The sequence below is a fragment of the Stegodyphus dumicola genome, chromosome 10 (assembly GCF_044657685.1).
Source record: "Stegodyphus dumicola isolate Sdum_Otavi_A_Nest chromosome 10, ASM4465768v1".
Lineage (NCBI taxonomy): Eukaryota > Metazoa > Arthropoda > Arachnida > Araneae > Eresidae > Stegodyphus > Stegodyphus dumicola.
Window position 1 is genome coordinate 112,279,204 of NC_140777.1, and position 26,400 is coordinate 112,305,603.

Here is a 26,400-nt window from a genome sequence, read left to right on the forward strand (position 1 = left end):
TTATAAAATGGCAGAATGAGTGGAACAATAGTGATACTGGTAGAAGAACTTTCCTACATTTTATAAATGTTGATGTACAACGGTTCGTCACAAACCCTCAATTAGTCCGTTATGTCTCAGGCCATGGACCATTTCCAACTTATTTCGAAAGATTTGGTATTTCACACACCAATACATGCATTTGTGGTTAAACAGCAACGCCTGAACACTATATCACGAACTGTTCGCTAACCAAAAAATTTCATATAAACATGCCTTCTCCAAATATTGAAGCATTTAAAAAATTCTTAGTTAAACAAAAGTATGTAGTGCGAAAAATCACGAAAACAATCTAAATACTAAGAATACTAGGAACAGACCTGTGTCAAGTTATATAATCTATTCAAATGCTACAAAATAAATATCATTTCAAGGATTCTACTTTCAAAATTATCTCTAAATATGCATATGGTAACATATGCAATAAATCGTGATAATAAGATATGTGAAATAAAAATTAATTTATATATTCAGGGAAATACCATACATTCATAAAGGAATTAAATTTTAGAAGAGACATTTTCGAAGAAAAAGAAGAAATTTGTGAAGAAGCAAAATGATTTAAAGGAAAAAGTAAATCTAAAGGGCAGATCTTTTAACTGTTCCCCTTAAAAGAAGAATTTGGAGGCTACCAATGAAAATGGAGCATTCAATTCTTAGAGGAAGATTCTACAAAGAAGAAAGAGAAAAAGTATTAATAAAAGAAGAAGTTAAAAGGTGAAGGTAAAAGGATAAGTAATTTAATAAATAATAAGAAAGATATAATAATAAGAAAGAAAAAAGAAAAAATAACTCATAAGAATGTATTTCTTAACCGTGCAATAAAGGAAGAAGGATGGGGCTCCGATTAAGCTATAGAAAGGAATAAGAAAAGAAACTAATGTCACATTACAATTATAATAAACGTACTTTTGTATTTGCTAACCAGTAAAACTACTATCTATTTACTAGTCAAGGTATTTTTCATTAAAAAGAATGTCTCATTAAAAGAAGAAGGAGAAAATTTTAAAGGAATCAGTTATATTAAAAAAATATAGAATAAGAAATTAAGTTATATATGAAGAAGCCACGAGGAAAAAAAGAAGATGAAATTAATGAAAAGGGAAGTGAGAATTTAAGAACAAATAATTCATAACGATGTATTTCATATTTGTCCTATATATGAAGAACGAAGGGAACATAACGAAAGCCACAGGAAGAGAAGAAGAAGATGCTGAGTAGAAGTTTAAGGAATTGACATATAAATGAAGAAACTTTATTAGCATAAAGGAAAACTAAAGATTTAGGGAAAAAGGAGTAGTATTAAAGAGGATATAACTTAAAATGAAAAAAAAAAAAAAGGACTACGTAATCGTTTATGGAAAGGCAGAAGAAGGAGGCTTCAAGGGAAAAAGTATAAATTACAAATGAAGGTTTTAAAACGAAAAAGAAAAATATTCTGTAGAAGATGGAAAGAATATATTAACAAATAATTCATAAAGATAGATTTCTTATTCGCTATAATAAGTTAGAAAGATGGAAGATATATAGGAAGAAAGTAAATGAAAAATGGAGGAAAGAAATTAAGATAGAAGAAAGAAAGATTTAACGAATGAGACTTCAGAAAGGAAGATTAAGGGAAAGAGGAGAAAGAAGAAGGAAAACGAAGGAATAAGTTTTAAACGTATTTTACTAAGGACAAATTATGACATTTTCTAAGGAATGACTTACAAAGATACACTACATAAAGGACTATAAAGAACTACTATAAGATATTTTTTTAATCATATAGTTTTCCAAATTTTATAAGAAAAGGATTAGCAACAATTACATACCTAATAATCCTGGCACTATATTCAAGAACAAATTAGGACTTCCTTAAAATTAGGAAGTAGGTTATGATAGATATGTTTATAGACTTTAAGAAAAGTATTTATTTCACACTTACCATTTTTATTGCCATTATAAGTTTTGTTCAAAATTTGTATTATTCAAAGCATTAGGATTTACAATTTTACTATACATATATCTATTATGTTTTATTTATTATGTATTCATCCATTATGATTATTAGTACCTCTTTTATATGTTGAAAATTCTATATTCAACTTTATGTTAAACATAGATAGAAATTTTATATTAATGTATAATTTGAAAATGATGTAAAATTTGAATCCTGTAAAGAATATTTTAAAAAAATCCGTCTTATGGCAATGTAAAAAATCCTGTGTGTTAAAAACAAAATCCCAGTGGCCACTTAGATACAGCTGGTCATAAGGGCTATGCATCAGGCGCTCGGTTTCGGAGCCAGGTATGAGATGACTGTGCAGCCAGCCCCAACTAACAATTCGGGGTTTGTTTCTAGACAGTGGCGGAGGTGCTAAATCAATCAACCGTTACGGTAGGATAATGGTGCTCACGTCCTCCGTTACCTGTTACCTGTTAAACACAAACGCAGCTCCTGCCGCAAAATCAGACGTAACTGCCTCTATTTCAAACTTGCCGAATGCGTCAGAAATTTCAAGACTGGCGGCTTGAATCAGTGCCTCTTTGAGTTTTTCAAAAGGCTATTTTGTGTCTTTCTATCCAACAAAGCCACTGACGCGATACTATTTAATACAACCTGCAGTTTGGCAATTCCATATTTTTCTCTCTAGTACAATATTCAGTTGAACTTAGAGGTTTTTTCCTTATCCTGGGTCCTGGAATGACTGACCTCTATAATTCATATCACCCCTTTCTAATTCAAATTGCTATACTTCTTATCTAAACTCTTATTATATTGGCGATCGCCACGCTGTCTACTAGGTAAAATATTCTGCCAGCTTCTGCGGTGAAATGTGTTATCTTTCGGCTGTAGGTTTGCTAAAGCTTTCATTAAATTTCTCGTCGAATACATGTTACCGCATACTTTCTATGACACTTCAAGTTTCAAATTTCGCTGTCACTTCAAATAATTTTTTATGTTTCAAAATTTCCTAATTCTCCAAAATTCTAAATTTGTGGCGGTATCAGCTCCATGAAAATTATTGTTTTCAGCAAAAGCTCTCAGAAATGCGACCTCAAATGCATTAAACTTATACATTTCACTTCCCGCTCCTCTTAATAAAAATTCTTTCTGATACACTTGATCCAGCTTAGAGATGAACCTTTAAGCGCGGCCGTTGATATGACGATTTTCTGTTGCTCCCTTATCAGATATAGTGGTAAGTGACTTTTTGTCCTTCTAAAAACACTAAAACTGAATTTCTTCCAAAGCTAACGCTTGGATTCTTAGATACTCGCATTGTAACCAATATGTAACGAAATTCTTCCACAGGGCTTGCCGGTGCTTCAGCAACCTAAAGTCTTGAAGTAAACCAAATTAAATGTCTCCTGACATCTATATTTAAATTTCGGCGACAAATGCATTGTTTCTTTTTGTAAATAACACCAGTTCCTCAACCCTAATAAGACTGTTAGGTAAATAATCGCCCCGTCAATGAAATTAACTATTGAAACAGAAGAATGATTAAAGAATCCTATTCTTTAAAGCTTTAAACTGAACGAATGCTCGACTTGTGTTTACAGTTTAAACTTCCTTGTCTTGCGTGATATTTAAATTTTAAGAAAGGTTAACTTAAAATTTAAATTAAGAAGATACTGGAAACTAGACTATAAATAGCTTAGTGCTGGCTCAAATTACTGAGTGCTGGATTTGCTTCGGCGGACAGTATGGCTAGTGTCAGATAATAACTCGCATAGTTGGTCGACAGAATCGCACCACGGTCAGCGTAACTGCCCCAAACTCTCTTTCAGGAAATCTGTTTTAAAAACTCATATCTCATTTACATCGTGGTGAGGGCTAAGGAAAATTAAGAAGTGAGAGTACAATTCCAAATCACAAGAAAATGGATTACTTAGCTTAAAATGTACTTAGAAAACAAGAGTCTAAAGAAAACTGATGTGGCCACAGGTAAGGTTTCAGGAAATCAAATACAAGTTATGAAGTTGTTAAATAGTTAAACCTTAAACGTTATTGAAAATAAGTATAGTTTGATACCAAACAAGAGTCTACATATAGCTGAAATGATAACAAGGAGACTTCCAAAGAAACAGCCTTGTGTAAACAAATGGTTATAGTGGAAAGTGGGATTTCCCGTACTGATAGCAGTTGGAAAAACATGTCTTTCGTTCTTCATCGTTAATATTCAGATTAGGAAAATTTTATCAGATAAAAACTCATGATGGCTTTTATGTTAAATACCGTTCTTGAAGAAAGGTCTTCCTAAAACTTTGCGCAATGACCGTCAAACGAAGAATCACGTAAGTATTTACTTCTGCCTACTAATTTTCTGACCATTCTAATAAATTTTCTTTCAGAATGGTTAAACATTTCGTATATAATAAGCTTAAAGATAATGTTTGAAAATGTGTTGACCATCAGTTTGAGGTATATTTGTTTTAAATTAGGATAACGAAAAAAGTATAGCTTTGCATTTTTTTTATTCCTTGTAAATGATGGATTAAAATAAATGTTTCCGGGTATTATATGTTTTTATATTATTTCTTTGAAGATTCAGTAGGATCGTGTTTATCTGAAATAATCTGTATGAACCATTTATGATGACACATTTTTTTCCAAATAACTCGTGATAAAATTTCGGCTAATTAAAGACACCTATAAATTCCTTTGATAATGCTTGAATATGTATTACAATGCATATTCCTATCTGTATCCTAATATCTTTCCATAATCTTCATTATTTCAAGTAAAAAGTAATTTTAAGTTATTTTTAGTTTTATTTCGGTTTTTGACTGCAGGATGACTTCAACTCTTTCCCGACCTGTTGGATTAGATGTTTCTATTAAATAAAGAAAAATTTGTTTATATACACTAAATTTTCTCCCTCAATAAGCTAAAAATTTGCTTCGTAGGTACTTCGTGGTACAAAGAAAGTTAAATCACTGAAAAATATATTTTGGAGCTAGCATTAAGATTCAATTTCACGATTGCAGTTCTCAGTTCTCTTCCAGCGAACTGTGTAACACAAGTCTTGCGGATATTTTTTGTTTCTATAAATCTTCTTTTAGCATCTTCTGCATTACTTTTGATTTCACTTTTGATATGATCACCTTTGTCATTCTTCGGCCAGATAATAATTTGACGATCTGAGTGTATCAGTACTAAGACTTTCCACAAACTGACTTTACAACATTCATTTGGTGATCGTTCAATTCTTTGTTATCTCTCACCTCTTCCTTTTCCTGGGGAAATTGAGAATTCGGTTGTTCAAGCGCATGAGGGCGACATAAAATATTTCTCGGCAAACAGTTTTGATTACTTCCTATGTCTCTGTTATTGATATTCCTAAAATATAGTAAAACTTCGTGTTCCCTCTTTGTCTCATATGAGAATTTGTATCAACGGCACCAGACAGCTTCTGATTACTACCCTTCTTCAGAATTAGTCAGAACTTCACTTCCTGAAAATTTTATATAGGCTGTAAGAGATGAACAGATAATTTATGGTTTAATATATGTAGTAGATTTTTATTAATCATATTAAAGGAATAACAGCAACAACCTTAGGACTTTATTTTGAAACCTTGTATTAAACGATTATTTTTTTATTTTATTTAGATATATTAATGAAAATACAACAAAAATTCAGTTAGAAAAATATAAAAATTAGATTGTAACGAAATGAAGTAATTTCAGATTGTTAAAAAAAGATTGGAACTTGACGAAATAAATGTTTTAATTTTAGCAAAACTTTAATAATAAGTGAAAGAAGACTTGAGTCATTTAAGAATATTTCAGTCATCCAAGAAATATTTACTTTATAAACGTTAACATAAAAATTTTTGATTACGAGTGAAATTATATATATATCAAAATTTCATTGGTCTTGTGTTTATTTGTATTCTATTTTAGTTCTGTTCCTTTTTATTTTATAACTTTTCTCTAATATATTTCATGTTACATGAAAAATATATTTTTTTTAGCAAATTTATTAGATTCTTTACTAAATTGTTCATTTAATTATGTTTCTTGCGCATTACTTCCTACGTATGGTGCTATGTTATGATGTTTGTTCAAAACTGTAATATTTCTATGAAACCTGTAGTATTTCATTAAATGGCATTATACATTACGAGAAGTAATGAATAAGGTTAAGTTTCTATTCTCTGACAAAATTTGAAAAAGTTATTTTATGTAGTTGAGCTGTAACATCATTATATAGATCAATGATAGATAAAGATAGCGACTTTTCAACACTTATGAAATGGCAAAAGAAAGATAACCCTACTTATAAAAATCTACTGAGGTATCGCTGGAATCCAAATTGAACTTCTTTCGGGAATTCCCCTTTTTATATTATAAAGACGAAGAAAGAAAACAAACTCATGGTAGCATAATTGAGACTGACGGTTTCATATTTAGGAAAGTTAAAAGATTGATACAGATTCTTATGATAAAGACTTTTGTCTTTAAATATATGCAATTTCAGATTCAGTTTTATCAATGTTTATTTGCTATTAAATCAGTAATTATTCAATAAATAATGATAAAATTGGTAGTGATCTTCGATGCTTAAAACTTCAGTTTACGATTCCGATAACGATTTTCATTTTTTTCAACATTACTATTAATACTTGTTAGTTTTAAACTTTACTAATTTTATTGTACTTCTTATTTACCCAGGGAGATAAATCTGCTATTGTTTGCCCTAGCAATTATAGTCTCATCTAGTGTTAGTGATGAAATTTCCGTATGTTCTAAAACTAAGACTTGCACATTGCTGGAAACAGCTGTGGACTTAATCACCAAAGCGAAAACAAGCTATATCGAAGGTAAAAATTTCGCCCTTTTTCTGCTTATTTATGTTGAAATTACAGAATCCTTAATGCGGATATGGCAGCCGATCATAATTTGTCTCTCTCTATTTCAATCACGGCTGAATGAACCTCTTTTTTATCCCATATAATTTTTCATATTTTCAACGAAGCTATTTTTTACGAGCATGGATTTTAATCTGAATAGTATGGGTATCCAGATCATATCATCGATCTTTCTCCATTTAAAACGCTAACAATTGTAAATGCAATTTAATAATAAAGGGCTAAATGTTGAGATACCAAAATTTTATAAATGGGTCCGTTGTGCCTAATGAACAAGCATTCCTTAGTTAAAATTGCGTTAATACATTAATGTTGATTAATGCATTGCGTTGTATTAATGTTATAGTACATTATTTAAGGAATGATGAAAATTAATCTTTCTTAACATATTACCAGAATATAAAATAATAACTGTTTTTACTTCTATACAGCATGCCAAATAGAAACAGAACTAAATTCCACAAGTAATTATTTATTTATTAGTAGATACTCAGATTAATCAATCTGGCCATGTAAAAGAGTACTATACAAATATAGTGAGTCATTGTGAGTTCGAAACCTGCGAAGTTCTACACTGAAGTTTATGTAGCCATGTAGATATCTATTTTCATCCTCCTAAAACTTGAGGCCCACCAGCGGCCGAGCGGTAAAGTCGCTGAACACTGGTAGTTCGGTCCGAGGTTCGAATCCCTCGAACGGGCTGGCTGCATGAATGTTTTCGTGGTTTTCCCCATGTGTAACGTGTATACGAGCCAGTTTCCCTTAGAAAGTCCTCCACGAAAGGCATCCCTCCTCTTAGGCAGATAGCCCTAGTGTGCTTTGCCATAATTAAATACACACACCACCTCCTAAAACTTGCACTTACAGAACCTCATAAAAAATTAGTTGAGGTAACCACTCCGCTGAAAAAAAGCCGAGCATTTTCACACACGAAGAGAGTTCTTGATACCTTAGGATCAGACTGAAAGTGAAACATCAGCACGTGACAAGGTCAAAAATGGCAACTCGTTGTCGTCTCAGAAACATATTGATTGTCGTGATGAATAAAGTTGCTTTACTCAAGAATGGAGACACTCGAAGATAATTCTCAAAGCATTGTAACTACTTGTTAACTAATTTCTGACATGACAAATTGCAAGCTCGAAGAAAACATTTTAACGCGGGAGAAAGGGGTCGAAAGCGTCCTCCATCCATACTGTCTGCCCTTCAACAGAAGGGAAAGGCCGTTCAAGAGAAGGGATGGACCGTTCAAGAGAAGGAATTCACTCGCGACTTCGATGACGATTAAATAGTTGAAGTTCAAATGTGAATCTAGTGAAATTCTAAACACTAGAAGTGTATCTCAGGTTTGGTTAAACGAGATCACATCTGTGTCGCAAAGACTGGTTTGAATTTACAGATCATATATTTGTTTACGCTATAGTAAAGTTCAGTTCTTTTTGCTACTATCAAATGTAACCAAACATTACATAGACTAATACTCAGTTATAGCTAAATGTAAAATAACAACTTAGTTTTGAGAAGGGTGCAAAAGACCCTTTTATTGAAACTAAAGAAGAACAGAAGACACACCATGTGCTTGAGACTCTTCCAGCATTTATGGCAAGATAACTCAACAAGTTCAAATTTAGGCTACACAATTCAACTAAAGCGATGCTGGCTCACAGTCTAACCGGCGTAAATATTCAAATATCGGCAATTAAAATGCAAGGCTGAAAGCGACAAATCTTACCTGAGCTATCAAGAACTTAGTAGAGTGTCCTCGGGAGGCAGAACATGCTGTCTTACAATCATAAATACAATTTGGAGAGAAACCGGATAGAAGAAATGACAATAAAGATCCAAAACAAAATAACTGTTTAGATTAATATAACAGAACATTACATTGTATCTCAGAAATAATCCGAAAGTTTCATATTAAAATACTACAGGTTCAAATCATCATTATAAAATCTGTGAATATTTCTAGTTATAATTATTAACAGGCAGTAACCGGTGGGCCAATGCATTTATTATTTTGCTAAGAATTTCTTAACCATTATGATGCTTGAAAGCCATCAAGAGATTTAAGTTATCTTAAAAACGCAATATGTTAGTGTGATAGTTGCAAGCAAAGATTGTTATAAAACTTCATGGAGAATTATGAAGTATAAATGAACATAAAACCAATCAAAGTATATTATACAATTTAAACTATTGGGTGAGTATAATTATCTTAATTGCATGTATATACAATAAAATATAGCCAAAAATAATTTTATTCCTTACTTTTAGTTTCCATAGATGCTATTGTGAAGCATTTAATCAAAAAGGATGTTCGCTGGAACCGATCTTTGAGGGACGCTTAGGTTTACCATTAAAAGAGGTGGGAGAGAGTATTAAAACTGTATATGTAAGATAGTAACGGCGAAACGGGAATTCGAATGAAGCTCACTGATTGGCTACAAAGAAAATCTAAATGTTGTGAGACTGATCGGCTAGAGCTTTAATCTCCCTTTTGGCCATCATATTATATACATTGCTTTGGATTTTAAAAAATAAATCAAAATTAAGAAATTATAATATTCTATGACTGAAAGTCAGAGAAAGAGAAAATAGTAAGAATAATATTCAAAAGTCTTCACCCAGATTCAGCGATATTTGGCTCTTTAGAAAATAAATAGCTTTTTGTCAATGAAAAGAAAGAAGTCAGGGCTATTTAATTTAAGTAATTTACAGTTAAACACAGAATATACAAATCTTCAAAGATAACCAAACATACGAACTCACCATCCGTGAAGGGTTTAAGATCAGCGTATCATAACTTGCTAGTTTAACGATTAAATTTGAAAGTTAACGCTGCTGTATTAAGTTAATAGTTTATGATTATTAACTTAATACAGCAGCGTTAACTTTATTATGAAATTAATGAAATGGTATAGATTGTGTAAATGTATACACAGGCACACACACACACACACACACACATATATATATATATATATATATACATAATAATTTATTTACTAAAGGAATATTAATTATATTATCTCCTAAGATTAATTTTAGTAGAATTATCTTAAAAGAGTGAACCCATAGTTAGTAAGTTCAATTCCGAAAATTGTTTAAAGTAACTTGAATGTAAATTGTTAAAAATGTTTAACGGGGACTTGAATTAAATCATGAATAACAAAATTTCAATTGTAAAAAGAAATAAATTAAAAGCAAGTAATCATTGCCATTGATCGGAAACTAGTTGACTTTTCAAGGGGAACAAACCAACTCCCGTTCAATGAACAATAATTAAGAAATAAATAGGAAGGTGTTTCGTCCTTTACTCAAGTAATAAGGCGATGCCAAATCGGCAATTCAAGCTAGGCCAAATATTTCTGTGAATAGAAGGGAACAAGAACCAATGCAGAGTACCAAAGAAATCATTCCGATTAAGCGTTTTCGTTAATTCAATTTTGAGTGAAAAGCAATTTCTGCAGTAAAATTGATAAATTACTCGAGTAATTGTATCCCGACACCCTCGTGTTTATGCATTTTAATTCAAAACTTTTTGTAAAAATTAAACATTGGAAATTAGCATTATGAAATAGAACTCAAAGTAATTGAAATAAACATTAGAAAATTACGAAATATAAGAAATATAATGCAATCATTGCAAAAACAAATCAAAAAACAAAAAATAAAAATTTAAATTTAAAATATATATAATAAGAAAAGGGAATGTACATGAAGATATAAAAGGCCAGAAAAAGCATTAATTAACTTAAGTTCTTTCTAGTGGGAAGTGGGCAAAGTGTTCTCTTCGCGTCTTACTCAGAAGGGTTGTGTTTCCGAAATTCTTTATCGGCAGCGGGAGTTCTTATTTGAGTGAAACCGTCTGTTAAAATTTTTGAAAATACTAGTGACTGGAAATTAATTAATTTCTGGCTAATTGTCGTGTCGTAACGAGGAAGAAATTAAGAAAGGGGAAAAAAGGAATTTTCATTGTCAAAGAGCTATTTGACAGACTAAAGATTATGAAATAGGCCCATTTTTTTAGTAACAGCATAAGTCTGAAGACAATTAGCTTTTTACATTATATACAGCTTATTGTAATTACACTATGTACAAATCCTTCAACTGATAGTCATCCAACTTATTACCGCCTTCTCAGGTTTAGGAACAAATTATCATATCCCTATCAGTTAAATGATTTAGAGTGAGTATCTAACGCCTGCTTCTTTTAAGGCAATGGTTAATAAATATTAGATTATTTTTAAGAATTTTAATAAGGAGCAAAATTTCGCGTGTAGATCTATCGTATCTGTGCAGATATTTTTAATTCGTTGTATTTGATTTATTATTGTATTGTTAATTACTTTTTTGGTTATGTTGGAATTCCAATTTATTAATTTGTTAGTATTGAAATTGAAGTTTCTTGTTTTGTCAAAAAGTAAAATTTTTTTAAAAGAGTGAACCCATAGTTAGTAAGTTCAATTCCGAAAATTGTTTAAAGTAACTTGAATGTAAATTGTTAAAAATGTTAGTAAATCAGTTGTAGCTAGTTAATGATTTGAAGATATAGATAGTCTATGCTATTTTGTGAATTATTAGTTTTATTAAGCGTAAGGCAATTTGTATAAATCTCTGAGTATTCAATTTTATTAAAATTATTAATTGTAATAAGATCATCAATATATCTGTAAGTGTGCTTGTAGTAATTTAATTCTTGTGGTTGTAGATTATTTTGGAAGTTAAATTCTTTGATAAATAAAAAGATATTATAGAGCGAGGTACTGGAATGGGACCCCATTGGAAGAACTCTGACTTCTTTAAAAAGTTGATTTTGAAATTTGATATAGTTATGAAAAAGTGTGCATTTTAAGTAGGTTTTCTGTTTGTTAAGATTCATAATCGTGAGCATATCAGGGAAAAGTTTAGGCAGATCTAGTAGACTAGTATAAATTTCTTCTAGAGGAAGTGAGGTATATAAGTTTTCAAAGTCATAGCAGTTAATGTTCTGTATGTTAGTTGTTTGAATGGCATTAATGACAGGAGTGTTATTATGGATGATCCAGCAATAGTTATGATTAGTGTTACAATCGTTGAAAATAAATTTACAGATTTTTTAAGTTGAATTAAAAAATAATAGTCTACATTTTTCTTGTAATTATTAGTTCCCTTTGCGCTCTAAATCTGAATTTGAATGGCGTTTGATGGAATTCGGGAAGTGCATAGAGGTTAGTAAATCAGTTGTAGCTTGGATTTAAAGTAATATTTAGTTTTCTATGAAAAGTTTTAATTCTGTTTATTATAGATGTTTCTGTAAGGTTTGCTAATTGATAAGTAGTTGCGTTGAAAAGTTCTTTATGAATAATTTCTGCGTAGAATTGTTTTCATATAATGCTAAAGTTATTATTTGCTTTATCTATTTTTGTAATAGCAAAAAGTTTATATATACATATATGTCTAATTTCGCAGAACAGTCGCGAGGCTGGAACTCTTAACAGCTTTCGATGTCCGTCATGGCTATGGCTAAAGCATGAAGGCAACAAAAGAGAATTTTGGCAAATAACCAATCTTTATTTTCACACATATGCATACTACTTGGGCAGACATTCAATCATAATTAAATATGATACTTTTTTATGTACAGTGCGCAAAAAAAAAAGGGGGGACAGTTCTATATCTCTCGTTCTACTGAGCCGATCGACAAAATTCAAATTGCGTTTTTCATGTCTCTAAAGCGCGACTTAGGATATATATTAGATTTACATATAGCACTATTCTAACATAGGTATTCTGACACAAAATTGGACATTTTCTAAAATAACATAGCAATTTTTTTACATATTTCAATTCTACGACTCTAATTATGCCAGACTGCCAAGTTTTGTAAAAATCGTACGAGTAGTTTTTAAAACATTAGCTCTCAAAATTTTAGCTCCTCAGTGTTAATTGAATTTGGCATATATTTATTAATATCTCTTCTTTATTAAACTTTTTTGATTCTTCCTTTCACATTTCGAAACTTAGGTTCATTCCAAATAAAATTCAGCTATTTTTTGGGTTTTATTTTTAAAATTTCTATTTTAAAATAATTTTTATAATTTTTTCGAAAACGTTTGAATTATAGCCTATAAAATTTTTACCATCGTCTTAACGTAGGTGTAGTTCTAAGCATACCTGAAAAAAAATGATTTTTTATTCAAAATTCTCTAAGATATACACGAATTTACATATTTTCGCGTTTTGAAATTTGGCATCTTTTTTTGAATGATAATAACGCCAAATGTGGGGTATGGATTTTTGTTACAGTGAATTGCCACAGTTATTTTTAACCTTAAATTTCAAATAAATTTTTACGAAGAAGTAATTATATAAATTTTTTCCCTCAGTGATGCGTAAAAATATTTATTAATGCTATATGAAAAGCTATTTTTTAATTATATATGATATTATTCAAATTTTTAACTTTTTAAAAATTTTTTTCTCACTCCCTTTTTTTTTTTTTTAAATATTTGTAAGAGTAAATTTTACCTTCGCCTTGTTATCGTCTGCTGCTTTACTTTGCATTTAAATTGAATTGTATAAAACTGAGAAAGTTCGTTTAATGTTTATTTTCACAATGTTTTTAAGCAAACAGGACGTTGAAAGTTTGGGTCATGTCACAGCTTTAAAATATATATATATAAATATAAATTCTTACATAAATTCTCTTAAAGAATGTTTTAAGTAGTAATTTTCTCTCGTGTTGTAGATTATATAAAAACATGTCCTTTAATATAGAAATTATTAGGCTTAAAAACTCTAAATAATACGATTTAGATAGTTTGCACCCGATATAAAAATCGGGCCACTCCGTGGTACAGGATAAGCGTATAGAGTGGTTTATTTCTTTCTCATTTAAAAAAATATTTTAATTAAAATATTTATCCTTTGGAACTTTGCTTTAAAGCTTTATTTATAGTTAAAATGCCTAGAAAAGGAAAAGCTGTCTTCAACTGAAATGCAGTTGATGCAATTGATATTTAAAAAAATTGACAGGAATGCAAAATTTATGGAAGTGTAACAATCGAAAAATCTTAATTTTCTTGTATCAGCACTGAAATCAAATGTAGAAGTAAAGAAGAAAATTAGGGGGAAAAAGCATAAATTTAAAGGGAATCTACTTCAAGGAAGTTTGGTTTTCAAAGAGAAAACACTTGGATGTGCACACCAGAAAATAGCAGCAATTGAGTTAGTACTAACGGAAAAGACAAAAACCATATCATTGCAGTTTAAATTGAAGAGCGACTGGTTTTTCGACTATATGGTTGTATAAATTTAAATTACGTCATAGAGCATCATATCATATCAAAAACTAAACATCCTATGATTTCTCAGTCGAATTATTTGAAGATTCAGAAATTAATATTCTTGGAATATGTGCTAAAGAAGGAATGTTCTCGGAAGATTAAAGGAGTGTTTAAATCCAGTGATGTTAGGTTTGTCTTACAAGTTCAGGTATCAAAACGATTCTGCATTTGCCTGAGTAGTTGACTTGTAAATGGCCTGAGAATTAAGCAGATGACTTTTACGTTGTTCAGTCAGAAAACGTATTCCAAATCTTTTGTATTGCATGACAATGCATCTTTTCATTATTCAATAACCAATCGGAGAAACGCTTCTGTTCCGAAAATAAGTATTTATACTCGATCGCCTGCATTTTCTTCAAATTTGTCTTCTTGCGATTTTTTTTTCTTTCCCAAAAACTATAGTTGCCTCTCAAAGGAAAATATTTTTACATGGAAGAGACAAAAGGAGTATGACATCTACTTTTAGAGGCATGTCAAAAACAGATCTCTACAAGCCTTTTCTGCCATTACATGTTGTGCATTCAGACAGAAAGTTACATCATCGTAAATTCTATAATCTATTTTTATTACACTCTGATTACTTTATTAACATACGGTGAATATATACTAAACCTTTTACTTAAGCTTCAGTAATTCGGAATTTTTGACGGAATTGTTGTCGGAACTAGGATTTAGAAGATAAGTTAAATTGAATATTTCGATAATCCAATAAATTCAAGGTCGAATTTTCAATATTTTATTTTGGAAGGGAGGGGAAATTTTTTCAGTTTTGGTCCATTATCCTACGTATATTTGCATCGATTCTTTATTTTTCCCATAAAGCGAAAATCTTACGCACGGTATACATATAACGCATAACTTCAAATTAAAATTTAATTATATACAGGGTGGTTATAATTAAAATTTCACTTTCAAATAGTCATAAAAGGAAAACTACTGGATCAAATGGTTATCAAATTTGGTAATTGTGTAAAGGAGGTCATGGGAATTTATCTTCCGCGAAAAAAAGAAAGTTCGAAACCTTACCACCAAGGGGGAAATGGAGCTGTATGCATTATTGTTAAACGAAATAAGGGTCGAAATCTAACTTAACCATTCGTTACACGGGTTTAACATGTTGTATACCCTTAAGAAACTTTGAACTAAACAAATCACCATTTAAAGATGTTAAAGTCGATAAAAGTCGAGTGCACCATCTGTGTAAGGGAGAAATTCGTCCGTGAAAACCACGAATTAGCGATTAGAAAATGTGAGATCGCAAATCAATCGCAAATGTGCGTACAATCTGGAAATCCTTTTCTGACAGATCGCTAATTTGTAAATTTTGAAGCCTGAATTCGGCCCTAAAACATGAAGATACTGATTCAAAACGCTTTTAATCGAATTGGGCCAAAGAAATCCCTCATGTTATTTACCTAGTTCTATTGCATTCTCCTACTGCATTCCATTGCATAGCAGTCATTCCACAGCGTCCATATTTTTATTTACCTACTCTGCGATATTTGACTGCGGCAGATAAGGAACTATTTTTAAGGGCGGAGACCAATCATCAACAAATTTCTCGATGATATGGATTTCTAAAATCAAAAACCTTGTGAGCTGTTATCATAAATTGTATTTTTAATTATTAAAAAATCTTGATTTGTTATTTTGTAGAGTCATTAGGTTATTTTGAAGCAGGAGAGATTAAAAATTAGCAATCGCCTTCGCCGGGAATCGAACCACGTACCTCTGAAATACCGACTCAGTGTGCTGACCATAACACCACTAAGGCACGCTAGGAAAGTGGGAGATGTACCTTTTCGCATCTATTCAACCATGAAATTATTCTTTATGATAGTAACAAACAATCATTTGATGAAATAATGGCAAATGGAGTAAATAATAGTATAACTTCATATGGTGTTCAGCAAATGGAGTAAATAATAGTTTTGGGGTTCCTGGATTAAATGAAATGCTTTGTGAATCTACTAAAATACGTAAACGCAAATTATGCTTAATATGAATTTATGAAAATTTCGTTAAAATATGAAAATTAGATGGCTTTATCTAATTACAATTTAAATCTTTTAAATTATGTTCGGTAAGACTTGGCTGAATTGAAAATTTTATTTCTTACTTATTTTACGATTAAAGAGATAATTTTTAAAAAAGTTTTTTTTATTATTCCAGATGAGAATATTATTAAACTGGCTGAAAAACCAATTGATTGTTATGACCTCAGAATAAAAGGTCATAATGCTAGTGGTGTGTACACTATATGGCCACGATGTCGTCTCTCATCCTGTAGATCTCTTGAAATATACTGCGATATGGAAACTGACGGAGGAGGATGGACGGTATACTTAATTTGTGCATTTCCTTAATTAATATAATTGTAATGAACACAGTTACAGGATAAGGTCATACAACAGAATTCATAGATATGATACCGTGATCTGCATACCTGGATAGCCTATATAATGTTTCTTTGATTTTATTTAATTATAAACTAATTCAATAATGTGTAGGGTTTATATTTATTTTAACTAACATTTATTTTAAGCTATCTTTCCTATCTAGCCTTTACTTTCCCCTAGAATTGCCAATGCCAGAGTATGTAAATTGTAGTAGAACGCGCAGTATATTCAAATTTTAGCAGAAGTAAGTTGAGTTTAAATAGAAGGGAAACGAGATTGTATGTGTGCTTCTTGAATCGCGAACGTGAAGGTTGCTAGGTAGAAATTTAAGAATCGCGCGTTTCGGCTTGTGTGCCTATCTCGGCAGTTCGCTGAATTTTTCAACTGCTTAATCAGTAAGCTCGCTGAATCTCAGCTGTATCTTAGAACGCGGTTAAATTAGTTACGATTTCAGAGCCTCGTAGGTAGTGATTTCGTTATTTATTCATCCTGTCATTAATTTTTAGTTTCACATTTCTGTTTTTGTTAAACCGCCGGGTCGGCGTAGTTTGTGAGCGTCAAGGGAACGCAGCTATTATTTCTAAAGTGGAATAAAAAGGGCTTTAAAACCCTTCCTACGTGTTTGTGTAACTTTACAGTTCATAGCAGTCACTACCATAGTTGCTGACAAGTTGGGGCCATCACAACACTACATTGGCGCCCGAACATCTTACGAACTTAGATGGCCGAAAACTGGATGGAAGCTCCTGTACAACTCCAACAGCAAGAAATGGCGAACCAATTAGAAGGTTTTGGATACCTGGTCCAAACGATGAGAGCATCTATCAAGCCAAACGTAAATTTCGACGGAAAAAATTCGGTGGCGATATTCTTAGAAGGCCTCGAAAATCACTTTCAGTTATACCCTGTGCCGGAAAGACAAAAAGTTGCCATTGCCACGTCTGCACTAAGAGGACAGGCCTCCCTATGGTGGAAGAGTATAGGGAAATTTTTATTAGGAGAATTCGGAGGCAAAACATATACCTCTGAAAATTTAAAAATATCATTATTAAAGTCCTTCCGCATAGTGAAAGACCGAGCAAAGCTAGAAGCCGAACTGTATAGTTTTTATCAACGTAATATGGAAGATTTGACGGACTTTATTCTGTGAAAAGTTAAGTTTACAAACATGCTGTACGGAAAGAAACCCGACACAGAGATAATTGAAATAATTTTACCAAGATTGCTACCTGCTGTCCAAGATTACTTGGAAATCCGAAATCCAAGCACCTTGCAGGAACTCTTCGAGTTGGCGGTCAAGTTCCAAAACCGAAGAATAGCTAAAAAATCTAGAGGGACATTGTATTCTCAAAGTTCCCGAAGGCAATTCTCAAATCAACAGACCTGAAACACAAATCGCTCTTATGGGGGAAAGAGCTATCAAGTCAACTCATCGAAGCTAGAAGGTCAAGGCGCAAAAAGGAAATTTGAAAACAACTGTCCGCGTACCAAAAAGACTGAAGTTGAAAAGAAAGCTTTAAACGATTAAAGGGGCCTGTAAAAGCGAGCGTCCAGACCCTGGAAGTTTCGAAAAAACCCTCAAGAAGCTACTTAAGGTCGTGGTAAAGAATTCACAATTACCAATTATACAAGTCCTGGTTGGCGATGTACCAGAGGAAGCTCTCATTGATACAGGGGCAGAAGGTAATTTTATGAGTGATAAATTTTTCAATAAGAATTTTAATAGATTACGGTTATTTAAAATAAAAACACAGAAATTATAGCGGCCAAAGGAAAAATCTGTCAATGTATCGGGAAATTATAATTAAAAATACAGATAAAAGATGAGAGCCTTAAAGTATTAATTTTTGTGGTGAAAAATTTGCAGAATCCAGTCATCTTAGGCATGGAGTTTTTAAAGGCCGCGAAAGCCAAGCTAAATTTTCAGGAGAATTCGATTATGCTGGAAATGGATCGGAGGGTGGTGGAGCCAGTGAAACAACCGCAGGTAGACCTTAGCCATTTGAGTGTCCATGAAAGCCAAGCCATCCAGCAAGTGGTGAGTACTTTTTCAAACTTGTTTTCAGAACGGCCTGGTAACTGACAAATTGTAACACATGATATACAACTAACTGCCGATAAACCCTGTAGGACTAAACCCTACCGGTATGATAAACAGAAAGAGCAAATTATTGAGGAACACATTCAGGGAATGTTGCAGAACCAGATAATAACGCCCATAAATAGTGAGTACGCGAGTCCAGTCGTACTATGTAGGAAAAAGAACGATTTCCCTCCTTCGGATAAAAAGGCTTGGAGGTTTGCTATCGATTACAGAAAGCTTTAATAGTATTACTAAGTTCCCGGTTTATCCTTTGCTGGTAATAGAGGAAATTATTAGAAAAATTAAGCCTACGAGATACATGACTACGTTGGACTTAACGTCTGGGCTACTATCAAATAGCTATGAGACCTGAAGATATACATAAAACCGTGTTTATCACAAAATCGGGCACTTATGCATTTTTACGCATGGCCTTTGGCTTGTGTGGGGCGCCGTCAACATTCCAGAGAGCTATGGACATTGTTCTAAAGCCTGTCCTAGGAAAATCGACTTTAATCTATTTAGATGATATAATTATAACAAGCAGTACGTTGGAGCAACACATTAAATTACTAAGTAGGTAGACCTTTATTTTTTTTTATACCTAAGAGGTTTTTAAATTATTAAAGGAGGCCGGTCTTACAATTAACGCATCAAAATGCAAGTTCGCGACTAAAGAACTTAAATATCTGGGTTATAAAATTTCGCAAAAGGGTATAGAAACTCAGGATTCAAAAATAAAAGCCATCATGAATTTCCCACCTCCCAATACCGCCAAGAAACTTTCTTCTTTCCTTGGGTTATGTTTTTATTATCGGTCGTTCATAAAAGATTTCGCGAATATTGTTGAACCGTTGTTAGTAATTAAAAGAAAAAAAGTAAGTTTACATGGACAGCAGAAGCAAATACAGCATTTGAAAGGTTAAAAGAAGCACTCATCAATGCCCCTGTTTTGAAATTCCTGGAAGGGGACGAAAACCTGGAAATTGCAGCAGATGCGTCGGACTATGGCGTAGGTGCGGTTCTCATGCAGAATGGCCATCCTTTGGCATTTTTTAGTAAAACTTTAAATTCTACGCAAAGGAATTATACAGCTACAGAGAGAGAAAAATTAGCCGTATTAATGGCTGTACACAAATTTCGAGTTTATTTCGGCAAAGCGCCAGTAACAGTCTTTTCGGATCATGCGGCTGTTGGTAGACTTTACTCGGGGAAAAACCTAACGCTCAGGTTAGTAAGATGGGCTTTAAAACTTCAAGAATATAATCTAATAATTAAATATAAACCAGGGAAAGAAAATAATGTAGCTGACGCACTATCCCAAATAAAACTGGACGATGAAGGGAATGAACTCAAATGCGCTGTGTTGACTTCTAAAATTTTAGATTCTAGAGAAACAATTATTGCTGAATTGAAAGCTGATCCTGAATTTGGAAATATTTATGCTTATTTAAAAGACCCCTGTCATGCACATACTAGGTAAGGGGATGCTACCGACCAAGCCTGCCGGAAGAACAGTTAAGCCAACGTCTTATAGCTGAAAGGAGAGAGGAGAAAATCTGGCAACGAGAAGAATTTTTTTTAAGAGCTGAGAGATGCAATGTATTACTTGTGCGTTAGATGTAAATGTGAATAAAAGCAATACTTTGTGAAAAGTTAAACTGTATTTACAAAATTAAAATATAGCTCATGTTATTGTTAAACCTGCATAAGTGTCCCAGTTTATTTCCTGCAAATAGAGTTGACTAATAACATTCATAAGTGGATAGAAACGAACCGCCAAAGATTTTTTGATCAAAGGATCGATTATATATGACAGTGGTGGCAGCTGGTCGGATGTATATTTGTCGACTCGGAAAAAGCTCAAGTGAATTCCTTACGAATGCTGCGAAGCTTATTAAGTGGAATAGTTATTATCTTCTACCAGGTTCTCTCGTTAAGTGATTTATTCATGTTTTTTGTGTTTATGAAAAATTTGCTGTTAATGTAAAGGTACACTCTAACAAGTATTTTAAAAGACAAAAATTATCAGTGTGATTATCATATGAGACTTGCATTACCTTGCAAGTGCATTTATCTTTTATTATATGAGTGAATGATCATTAATTTAAGTAATGCTTGTGTTTTATTTATGAGATATGATTACATTAATTTTCAAATGCTTATATATAAACATACATGTTTTTTTTATTTATTGAGTATTTGGATGTTGTGCATATTTAATGCAGATACCATGTGTTTATGATTCAACAGAAGTTAAGGATTTAACTTAATGTATAATTTTATGTAAGGAAATTTAGTTTTAATTTTCTGTTATTTTAATTAAGTTGAACATAAAGTCGCATAATGTCATTTTTGGCCAAATCTAGAAAGGCTGATCTAGTCGCCCTTGCACAAGAGTTTGGTGTTGAAGTGTTGCCTACATTTAGGATTTTGGACTTGAGGGAAAAGATTCTTACTAGTGAAAGCTATGAGGAGCAGGTAGCAAAGGATCTTCTGAGTGTTATCATTAAGATAGGGAGGCAAAGGAGTAGAAGGAAAGGCAGGAAAGGGAATATAAACTAAAGTTAGAGGCAGAGGAGCGGATTGCCATTGAGAAGTATAAGGTAGATTGCCAGGATCGTTACTCGAATAGGAGTACTACACCCGAAGGGGGGAGAATGGGAAGGAAAGATCAGTAGAAGAGTTAACGAGGACAATCAAATTATTGACAGTAAAGGTTCCAAGTAAAGCAGATGGCTGGGACTATTTCTTCTCCAGTTTAGAAAGAGCTTATGTCAATGAAAGTGTCCCTGATGAGCATAAGGCCAAAATTTTGATTTACCTTTTGGGAGATAAAGCGGCAAATTTATTAATTTGAATTATGAGGAAATAAAGTAAACTGTGTTGAAAGAATTTAAACCTTCACCTCAGGTATGCCTGGAGAATTTCAGAAAGGCAAGACGAAGTTCAGAAGAGACCTTTGGCCAGTTTTCTACTAGAGTTACTGCCATGTGGGAAAATTATGTGAAATCAAGGGGGGTGACAGACTCTGAAGGTCTTAATCAGTTGGTGGTAGCGGACAAAATCTACCAGACCCTTGATACGGAAACTGCAGTACACATAGGTATAAGGCAAGGAGACTCGTGGTTCAAGCCAAGAGAGCTTGGAAAGGAGTGTGACATATTCTTTGCCGCTAAAGGGAAGTTCTACAACGTACGTAGGAAAGCTTGTGAAACTAAGATTTTAAATCAGGCAGTAGGTGAGAAACCTAAGGTCGAAGAAAGACGAGGCAGTCGGCATACGTCAGAAACCATAGGGAAAACCACAGGGAACGTTAGAGGTTTAACATGCTTCATGTGGTTCAGCTGCACATTTTAAAAGGCACTGTCCTTAGATTAAAGGTTCTATGCAGTATAACAGAAATGAGGAAAAGGATAAAGCTAGGGTAAACTGGGTAAAGAAAGATCAGGATAATAATATCCTAGAGGACAAAGTTGTGGTAGCTCGTGTGGATCCTTTGAGGAAGTCAGGGGATGCAAACGACTATAAGCTGTGTGAGTTGAAAAGGGTTCCTATTAGTGTGAATGGAACAATAGGGAAGGCCCTAGTTGATTCAGGCACAGAAATTACGGTGGTTAAGAAAGACTTAACCAAAAGTCTCCAACTGAAGGAAGGATCTAGTATATATTTGAAAGGTATATTTGGTCCAGCTGTTAAATGCCCTTTGGTAAGCATTCCACTGAGTATTACTGTAGGAGAAAGTGCCAATGTTACACATCAAGAAATTTTGTGTGCAGTTGCAGAATCGCTGGCAGACGATGTGTTGCTTCCTCCGGAAGTATTCACCATGTTAGGAGGTCGGTTATATGACACAGGTGAAGGGGTGGAAAACTTACCTAAAGAAACCACAAACATCCCAGAGGTTAGCAGAAAGGAAAAGTCTGTGAAGGTAAACACAGGGAAACTAGAAGGAAACAAAATTCCTTCTAGTATGGGAAGGAATCTCAATGAGAAAGGGAAGGTGGAATCAAGTGAAAGCCAAGAACCTCAGCCAGGAAGACTATGCACAGCGGATGTATTTAGAAGAGAGCAGGAGACTTGTGAATCTCTGGTAGGAGCATGGGAGAATGCTCAGAAACGAAAGGGGAATTATTATACAGTGGATAACTTTCTCTTTCATAAGGACAAAATTCTTGGGGAAAGTGTGGGGCAATTAGTTGTACCTAAGAGTCGAAGGGAGGAAGTCTTGCAGTTAGCACATTGCTCGGTGTTTAGTGGCCACATGGAGGTAAAGAAAACTGTGGAGAGAATTAGATACTCTTTTTATTGGGAAGGTCTGAGGTTAGACGTTCAGAAATTTTGCGAGGCATGTAAAGAGTGCCAGTTGACTAGACCAATTAAAACTGTTGATAGGACACCAATCACCCCAGTAACGAGGCCAGATCTGCCCTTCCAAATTGTAAACATTGATGTGATAGGTCCGATTGATCCTCCCAGTTCTAAGGGTCATAAGTATATATTATGCTTAGTTTATAAGGTTCAATGTTTCTTCTTACCTTCTTCGGAAACATACAATGACCTGACTAGAACAGAGAGCTTACTAAAGCTATGTTCACTAATTGTAGTAAGTAGACAGGATACAGACGAAGGGTATACAAAACCCTTTATTTTTCTTTATATACAATGACTTCCGTACTTCGGAATACAATGACCCTCCACTCGGGGTCTAACGTAAAAGATATCAAAATAAAACTAAACTCTAATTTAACTTTAGAATAAGATTGGCCTTATAATAACAGGAAGCGTATGTAGCACAGAGACTGTGAACACTACAATACGTTTAATTTATCAAGAGGATTAAAACCTCTGGCCTGGAAGGCAAATAGCAACTGCGTAACTTCTAAGGTAAGCGGCCTGCTTCGAACTCACTGCTTCCTCTCTTCTGCTTGGCAAAAAGGCCACACTTAAATACTTGGCGTTCGCCAGACAACTTTGCATAAACTCCTTCACGCTTATAATTCTGGCCGGAAGTAGAAAATAAGTGATAGTAAAGATTTAAAATAAAATAAACGTTAGTAAAACTTAAGATCCTTACATACTTCCCGCCAGAGTTAATTTGTTTGAAACTGAGGTCTAAAACGACCTTGTTGAAAACTTTTAACTCTAAAAACTAACGCGAGGCCAACCTTTTACAATCATAACTTAGCTAGAAACTAGAAAATTTAAAAGAAAGAAATTTGTTACAATAGTAGCTCCCGGGATATACAACAATCTTTTTTTTCTTTTTCATCTGTACTGCATCTAAACAGGAGCTTTATTCAATTCTGGTTCCTTCCAGAGATCTGGAAGGAAAACTAGTTTAATGAAATGTTACAGAATGACATTGCAAATAACATATAGAATATACTTTTCTTAACATTCTTATTTCATTCATGACTATTTTAATTATCTCTCCCCGTGCTCTCTGACATGTGTTGTAAAAGAACACCAACCACGAATGTGTTTCTGTCTACGTGTGCCACACTTCCTCCTACAATCAAAACACTAACGTGTTAAAATTCAACATACGAGACGTCTTAACACACCCTAATTTCAACTCTAGACCCTGAGGTACTATTCTGAAAGTGGCTAACTCTAAAGTGTAGCGTCAGAGAGCCTAACTACATCATTCAACCTTTAACATATATTCGTCATGATTTAATCTTTACAGTCACACGAATAACAAATTTTTAACATTACTTTCACTTTTACCATATCACGGTATTTCTTAACATTCAAAATAACAGTTCACATGTATACAAGAACATATCAACATGCCGTTAATTTTACACATTTGAAAACATACATTAGTAGTACATTGTTAACTTCTATTCTTTTCAAAGCAAGTGCCAATTCTTTCTACATTGAAATAATACTACATTTCAAAAAGTCTTTCAGACTAAAACTTCTTTCTTGTTAGAATGTTTTAAATAAAATTTATACAATAACTTTTTACAATATTTAAGTCTTTACACAACGCTATTATACATCAACTTTAGTTTTACGCGCGAGTAATTGAAAAACATAATAAGAAAATCGGTCACAACTCATTCCTCGCCCTTTTGGCGATAAAGGTAGACCTCGCATGAGGTAAAACTTCTTGAAATCTGCCACTTGCAGTAAGAATGAAAGATTAACTTAAGTTTGTAAGGTAACATAAAATTTTACTTATCTTTGTAATATTCAGACATCCTTTTCTGGGCCCAGTCTTTAAAGGTATAGCTGATAGTAGCTTGGTTGATCCTCCTTCTTGTACGGGCTCGCCCTTCAGTGCTTTCCTCTGGAAGCTTCCGTTTTTCACCACTACGGCCACCCTTGAACATCTTCCTTTTGTGCTCTGCTTGTGGTCTTGGCCGTTTGAAGGCAGCTGGTCTTGGTGGAACCGGGAAACTTCTGTCGTGATCCTGCTTGGACCTCGTTGTTGGCCGTTCAAATTTTTCTTGTACTTTTTCCTCCGCCGCCCTTCCGCAGTTCGGCGACTTTTGCTGCGGAGAGTTCTGTCGGATGAGTCAATCTTCCGTTTCACAGCCGGGTTATAGTTGCCGTCCTTTCTCCCGGTCCTTTCCACATACGTCGTCCTTCTCCCTTCTTCATTCTGGGGATGTTCGTGAACTCTGTTTTCTGGACGGTGGAACGGCTTCTTTTTCTTTTTACCTTCAGTTTTTCCGCGGGGCAATTTTCTTTTCACTTGCTTCTGTCTCTCATTGGCTTGCCCTTGTACTTGTCGTTTTCCCACCTCTGGAACTTGTACCTGCGGTGTCTGCCGTACCGGATCCTGCAAAAGATCTGAAAAGATTTTCATTTTATTACGATCGAAATAGGGTTTAATATGATCCATATTTGCGGAACAGGTTTCACCATTTCTTGCCTTTAACACTACAACAGCGTGAGTTATTTTTTCTATAACATATGGTCCTTCAAAGCGTGGAAAAAATTTGGCAGTTTTATCTTCTGGTGCTAAAGAAAGTGAATGCTTAATTTTTAAAACTTCATCCCCTACTTTATAAGTTACTCCCCGTCGTTTCAGATCATAGTATAACTTCTGTTTTCTTTGTGCTACTTCCGTATTCTTTTTTGCTTCTTTTATTAGTTTTTCTATATCACCCATTTTAAATTCTGGGGCTCTTTTTTGCACATAAAATAGTTTATCTAACGGTGTTATAACCTTTCTGCCTAGAAATAACTCAGCAGGAGTTTTGCCCGTTGTATCATGTTTTGCGGTCCTAAGGGCGAAAGCAAATTCATTGACATAGTTATCCCAGCTTTTATGAAAATTTTTAACATAACTACGGATAATTTTCACTATATTTCTGTTGACCCGTTCCGCTATATTTGATTGCGGCCGATACGGGACCATTTTTAAATGACGTATGCCCAGTTTTTGACACATGTCTTCAAATATATTACTTACAAATTGAGGACCATTATCCGATATAACTTTTAGGGGCGCCCCGTATTTTAAAATATATTTATTTAAAATAGAATCAGTAACTAATTTCGCGGAGGCTCGTTTTAAGGGAACAATTTCGGTCCATTTACTAAAATGATCAACCATAACAAGGAGATAGTGATTTTTATTTAACTGACTTTTTGGGAAAGGGCTCAATAAATCGATGCCGATTATTTCATTTGGAAATTCGGATTTAATACTATTTAGAAACCCGGCC

General features: G+C 33.4%; 1 protein-coding gene across 2 annotated transcripts in view; it reads left to right on the plus strand.

Moving 5' to 3' along the window:
- Positions 1 to 4,169: 4,169 nt before the first annotated feature.
- LOC118205355 (techylectin-5A-like) overlaps positions 4,170 to 26,400 on the plus strand; it is a 42,871-nt gene continuing 20,640 nt past the window's right edge. Inside the window, exons 1-3 of one of the 2 annotated variants that reach the window (XM_085825387.1) lie at positions 4,170 to 4,323; positions 6,706 to 6,854; positions 16,403 to 16,569. In XM_085825387.1, the coding sequence (XP_085681513.1) occupies positions 4,301 to 4,323; positions 6,706 to 6,854; positions 16,403 to 16,569 (339 nt within the window). In that variant the 5' untranslated portion in view covers positions 4,170 to 4,300. Of the gene's footprint in view, positions 4,324 to 6,705; positions 6,855 to 12,049; positions 12,113 to 16,402; positions 16,570 to 26,400 lie in introns of those variants that run through there. The other variant, XM_085825388.1, reaches the window with a different exon arrangement.